The sequence below is a fragment of the Patiria miniata genome, unplaced genomic scaffold, assembly GCF_015706575.1.
Source record: "Patiria miniata isolate m_02_andy unplaced genomic scaffold, ASM1570657v1 HiC_scaffold_17, whole genome shotgun sequence".
Lineage (NCBI taxonomy): Eukaryota > Metazoa > Echinodermata > Asteroidea > Valvatida > Asterinidae > Patiria > Patiria miniata.
Genome location: NW_024037055.1, coordinates 4,096,568 through 4,102,567, shown reverse-complemented (window position 1 = coordinate 4,102,567; position 6,000 = coordinate 4,096,568). Strand labels below are relative to the sequence as shown.

The following is a 6,000-nucleotide window of genomic DNA, read 5'->3' as shown; positions in this document are numbered from 1 at the left end:
CTTGAATAGCACATCTGTCCAGCAATGGATTGGGAATGCGTTCTAGAGCCATTAAGGCATCTTCCTAGCAACTTTCAAGCAATTTCATTTTTTGGCCTAAATTGAAAAAAAATGCAAGGGGTTAGCCTTACATTTGTAGTGAAAATTTGCCAAAAATTGACTTTTCTCAAAACAAGGCAGAAATTCATCTGGATGCAAGAGAAACATCAATCAATACTCCAACACGCAGGATTTTGAAGATTAAGGCAAAAATCATCCTTTTTTGGAGAAAAAAGGTCATTTTTTTGAGCGATTTAACCTTAATTTTTCGACTGAATTTCCCCTTGTATAGCACATCTGTCCAGCAATGGATTGGGAATGCGTTCTAGAGCCATTAAGGCATCTTCCTAGCAACTGTCATGCAATTTCATTTTTTGGCCTAAATTGAAAAAAAAAATGCAAGGGGTTAACCTTACATTTGTAGTCAAAATTGGCCAAAATTGACTTTTCTCAAAACCAGGCAGAAATTCATCTGGATGCAAGACGACAATCAATCAATACTCTAACACGGAGCAATTTGAAGATTTTGGCAAAAATCATCTATTTTATCTAGTTCATTTGAGCACCAGGGGACTCAAAAGAACGTGATTTGAACTCTGGTTGGATATTCGGTTGTTAATAGTTTTCTCGGAAGATTGGCCATCACGCGAACGATTTTGGAAGTATTTCAGAGCCTCAGTATTCGCAATTCGTAATCATAATATTTTGGATTGATTCGCATGTTGTTTTATTATAAGACAGCATATCCCCACAGACGTTACTACAAAATAAACAAAATGTGCAATCTTGGAATGAAGGTTTTGTACTAACTAAAAAATAATAAAAATATGGTTATGGGGACGTAATCTGTCACATTATTTTAAATAAAAAAATGTGTTATTTTTTTTATGGGGGGCCGCTCTTTGAGAAATGCAATGAGTGAAAGACCATAAGTTGACTCTACTTACAACAGGCATGCCAGTAAATTTTTAATACTCTACCAACGCCAAAAATAAAGGATCAAGATAATACATTGTTGGGGCACCATACGTGGGTAGCTTAGTATATTAGCAATTGATTGGTAAGAGGATTTCAAAGAGAAACAGAGTAAATATCATTCACTAAAGCAAGTCAATTGTTACAATGTCTTCTTTGAACGAAAAGAAAGAAACGAAAAACAAGTTGCAGCCATTCTGGTGTGTTTGTTATCGTTATCTCAATATTGCTCAATTACAAAATGAATAGTCACATCACATCTTTGATTTGTAACTTAAGGCCCTCGTGGCATTTCTGAGCACTATTTCATAAAACTTTGTCAATCCGAACTCTACTATCTTCACACCAAATCAATGGTTCAATCTGCATATATAATCAATTGTTCGTTTGTGTTAGGGTATTTGTTTCTCGAAAACAATGTATATAAAGATATTCTAAAACTATTGCACACAATCCAATTAAAACCTCGAATCAATACGATGCACCGACTCGCCATTCTCATTCAAATTACAAAAAAATTGTCATGCTATAATTAAACAATTCACCATTTTAATACTGACACCATATTGCACGAATCTATAAAAGTTACATTGAAAGTGCCCTGAGAGTATGTGCATAATAAACCACAGTAGTTAAACATAAATTGTGTTGTTATTTACATACATTGTTCATGCTACAGATCAGGATATTTTCAAACAATTGTAAAAATCCCTCCAAAAGTTATCGAAATTATGCTCACCATCGAGAAAAAACAAGTTCTTGCTAATAGTGTTTAGCAATGTGTACCACTTTAAGGAACTATCAGGGTTAGTCAACGTGTGATGTGAATTGGTTTTCAAAATATTTTGCCCTCTGAATAGCATTTCATTAAAATTGCAAAGTTCTCGATAGAGGGCGCCAGTCAATGACAAAACAATTCATTTGACCGGGAGCCAATGATTTCAGCATGTTCGTTCAGCTCAAAATGATCGACATCTCGTTCACTTCATGGCAAGATACAGTTAGGCCTGGGGCTACCCATAATGCGTCGCATGTGTCAGAATATTAATTTTCGGATCATCTATGTTTCCCACTACACTGCAAAAACTGTAGTGTTAATTTAACACCATTCGGTATCTATAAAGGACAACACCAGTAAAATTAACACCAGATGGTCCTATATAGATACCAATGGTGTAAATTTAACACTGCAGTTTTCGCAGTGTATCACGTGTTAATGTGGCTTGGAATGCCGCGTATAAAGTTCAAATCTTCCATTTACCGTAGTTAGCACATCCCGTCCGAACACCGACTCATCACACTCATATTATAGAGTCAGAGAGCAGACAGTCTATCGTTTGTCGTCATGACCTCAATTTGAGGTCAACTATATCAAAATACTTATAGTGCGGCAGATAGGTGCGGGGATTGTGCCTTTGATGAAACAAGCATGGTATTTGGCACACAGACCGAGTATTTCCTAAGAAAGATATTTGGCTACAGGGCTATTGCAGATTTGTCCTTTTGCACACAAAAAAGCAGGTAGAATAACAAGCAATGGCAGCGGGAATGACCGCCATTGCTTTTATTTTCCCTATCTGAGTCACAAATCAAGACATTCTTAGTAATGCTCAGCAATATCTGGTCAGCGATATAATCAACAAGCGCAAACTTACATGGTAAGGGCATGCTCTGAGAAAGCATTCTGAAAGATACCCGAACTTGATAATTAGAGGGCAAGTCGTAGGCAAAAGACCCAGAGGGGCTCCAAGGAAAAGATGGTTTGACCACGTAAAGGAGGTTCTTACGAAGATGGGCATCTATATGGATAATGCACAAGAACTTGCACAGGACCGAGGGAAATGGCTGCAGCCCTACCCATCATAACTGATTGTGGCAGGATGTCAGCATGATAAGCAAGCTCCACTGTTACTGGTGCACATTCGGCATTACTTTCCGTATGTACACTTACTGGAGTACTGGGCAAATATTGGAAGGATGAGCATCGGCAAGACGCATGAAACCAACACGGTTTCCGAAGCCTTTTATGGCTTTCCTGTCCTCATAAGTATATCGGGCTTCCAGTCTGTGCAAACCTTCAGGCCTCGACCGTGTCAGCGGTCACGGCTCCCGGCAGTTCATCTGTCAGGTCGCTTTGATCACTCGGGCTGGCGGCAAGGCACAGGTCCGGTAAGTCGTAATCCGATTTGTCCTTCCCTATGAGCCAATATGTCGTCATCGGAGCTTTGCCCTGTCGTGTGAATAACACATTCAACGTTAATGACCTTATATGAAAATCGCCTCCATGCACATTAAAGGGAAACAACATTTTGCTTTTGCTATAATTTTAATTCCCACGGTCAGGATTTGAACCCGTGTACCACGGCACACGAGTCGAACATCGTAACCATTGGACCACAGCATGAGGATATGTTTATCCCTTACTTAAAAAAGTATAATCTTGATGTGTACACGCACATGTCAAACATACCTTAACGTTGATCTCTCCCCGTAACTCTATCTTGAACCCGCCGATCTGATCCAGGACGTCACGCGTGCTCGTGCTGATGTGAATGCGCAAGGCTGAGAACAGATGAAACACACGTTAGCAGAGAGAAGCCAGCACAACTTTTATTTATATCAGTATCTCTAGATATTCCCAGTCAGAGTTTAGCGGCATAGGTAAAACCACCGCGTCACCGACGGGAGTAGGCCGCGCCAATGGTTGAGTATAGTTGCAATATTTCACCGGTTTGCTGCTTGTGGGCAGCTGACTGAGTGTTGTATAAGGGTGCAGACCCGCATATCAACGTCCATATGCCACAATGGTAATTATGCGTACATCCATTTTTTTTTTAAATACTCATAACTTACAGATAAATTACATACACAATCAACACAATGCAACAATCGGGTAACTTGATACTTTACCTAGTCCATTTGACTCCATACGGGACGCAGTGTTAACGGTGTCCCCGAAGAGACAAAAGCGAGGCATCTTTTGACCAACGACGCCAGCTACTACTGGACCTTGATGATACAACGAGTAAAAACAATATTCAGTCCTATTAATAAATGTGTGCTTGTCCGGTTTTAAACACTCTGTTTTGGACCGGCTGGAGTCTGGATGCTGATAATTACCCGAGCCGAAGGCAAGGGTAATTATCAGCATCCAGACTCCAACCGATCTTAAACATAATGTTTAGTACCGGCCAAACACATATTTATTCTGTGATTTTTTACATTTTGGATATCAGATTAAAGCTACCTGAGAGGTTTTTTTTCATTCAACTTCCTCCAGTGTCCTTGACCTGTGCTTATAACTCACCCGTATGCACGCCGGTTCGCAGTTGGAGCTGCTGGTGTGGCCGGTGCCTGATCCTGAAGGATTTAACGGAGCTGAGGAGGTCAAGGGCCAGGCTGCTGATCTCGGCCGCGTGCCGATTGCCGTTACGCTCCGGTACGCCCGACGCTACCATGTAGGCGTCACCTATAGTCTCTACCTGCAGACGGCAGAACAAGTGACATTTAAACTTATATTGGCTCAAGAACAATGATCAAGATTATAAACTCATTTTGTTTTACTAATCTGTTATGGCTTAAACCAAGAGATGCTCAAAAGTTCACTAGCACTGTGGTTCGAACGCCAAAAGAAATATATAGCTCAGGAGACGCCCAGGAAATAATGGCAATTTAAAAACTCTCAGCTTGTTCTGAATATTTAATCTGGGACGCACTCACCTTATAAATGTCGTAGTTATCAATCGTGTCGTCGAAAAGAGTGTACAGATCGTTCAAAAGTTCCACAACCTGTCAAGAAAAAAAAAAATGTGTAACTAAAGTGTTTATGCGGACGTAATTGAACTGCAGGTTTGGTTTCGACGCTCACATTGCAGCGATCTGTTAACTGTTTTTTACATTTCATGGAGATCGTGGAAGTAAATTTGACGTAGTTTTTTACAAACAGTCGAAGACAGATTGCATTCAAAGCGCAAAAACATGTGTGCATTATGTCTCTGAGGAGCTAGAAAAAAAACCAGCCGACTTTGGAGACAAAGACGAAGTTTGGAATACCCTAAAACGTCACCGTTGAGGGCGAAGTTGTGCACTGAGTCCATTACCTGGAAGGGAGTGCTCTCTGATGCTAGCCGTGTGAAGCCCACGATATCGCTGAAATACACGGTAACCTGCTCGTATTGTTCCGCCGTCACTAGGTCGCCGCGTTTCAGCTGAGCCGCTACCGACCTAAAATACAACCCAACAAAAAAACACAATCGGTAAAGGAAGAGGAACCTTTGACAGTTGTGAGGGCCTACCTCTGAGCTCTGGATTCTAGCCCCCCCCCCCCCGTTCTCTCTTTCTTTAACAGAATATACAGAGTGTATGTGATAGACCCATTCTTAAAATTTGTTAATTGTTAACTGGTCTTGGCAATAAGTCTAGTTAATTGGTCAAGGCAATAATAGCAGAAACGTGCCAGCAATTGTTCAGAGTAACCGTCATGGAGCGATTGCTTTGGACAACACATGGCACAATGCTTCCGCCAGTACTTGGGGCCATCATGAGTGCCCAACGACTCCGTCTCCAGATTGTCTGTACCTTGGTAACATCTGATGCAGCAGCTGATCCGTCTTCTTCTTCTCATCCTCCAGTTGCTGCGTTCTCTCGTTCACCAATTCCTCCAGGTGGTCCGCGTATTTCTCCATCATCCCGATCATGTTGTCCACCAGATTCTGCGCCCTGTGTAGAAATAAAATCGCACCAAAACATTCTCAGAATTTGGTATGAGTCTCAGGGAAATTTCGCCACCTCTTGAACTATTGGAGATATTTTGGCCCCATTTTGTGATGTACCAATGAGCAGAAAATAGCGATTAGCAAATTTAAGTCCTAAGCAAACATCAGCTGAATACCAGTTAATAGTCATTATAAATTATATGACATGTTAGATGGCATGTCACTTTAAAAAATAAGACCTAACCACATTTTTGTGTGTGTATAGCAGTTG

General features: G+C 40.8%; 1 protein-coding gene across 1 annotated transcript in view; it reads right to left on the bottom strand.

Moving 5' to 3' along the window:
• Window positions 1-1,209: 1,209 nt before the first annotated feature.
• Window positions 1,210-6,000, bottom strand: part of LOC119723528 (atrial natriuretic peptide receptor 1-like) — a 49,762-nt gene continuing 44,971 nt past the window's right edge. The window contains exons 16-22 of the mRNA XM_038194232.1: window positions 5,593-5,733; window positions 5,115-5,238; window positions 4,735-4,803; window positions 4,322-4,496; window positions 3,925-4,023; window positions 3,485-3,576; window positions 1,210-3,244 (exon numbers count right to left, since the gene is read on the bottom strand). Coding sequence (XP_038050160.1) covers window positions 3,092-3,244; window positions 3,485-3,576; window positions 3,925-4,023; window positions 4,322-4,496; window positions 4,735-4,803; window positions 5,115-5,238; window positions 5,593-5,733 — 853 coding nt within the window. The 3' untranslated portion in view covers window positions 1,210-3,091. The remainder of the gene's footprint in view (window positions 3,245-3,484; window positions 3,577-3,924; window positions 4,024-4,321; window positions 4,497-4,734; window positions 4,804-5,114; window positions 5,239-5,592; window positions 5,734-6,000) is intronic.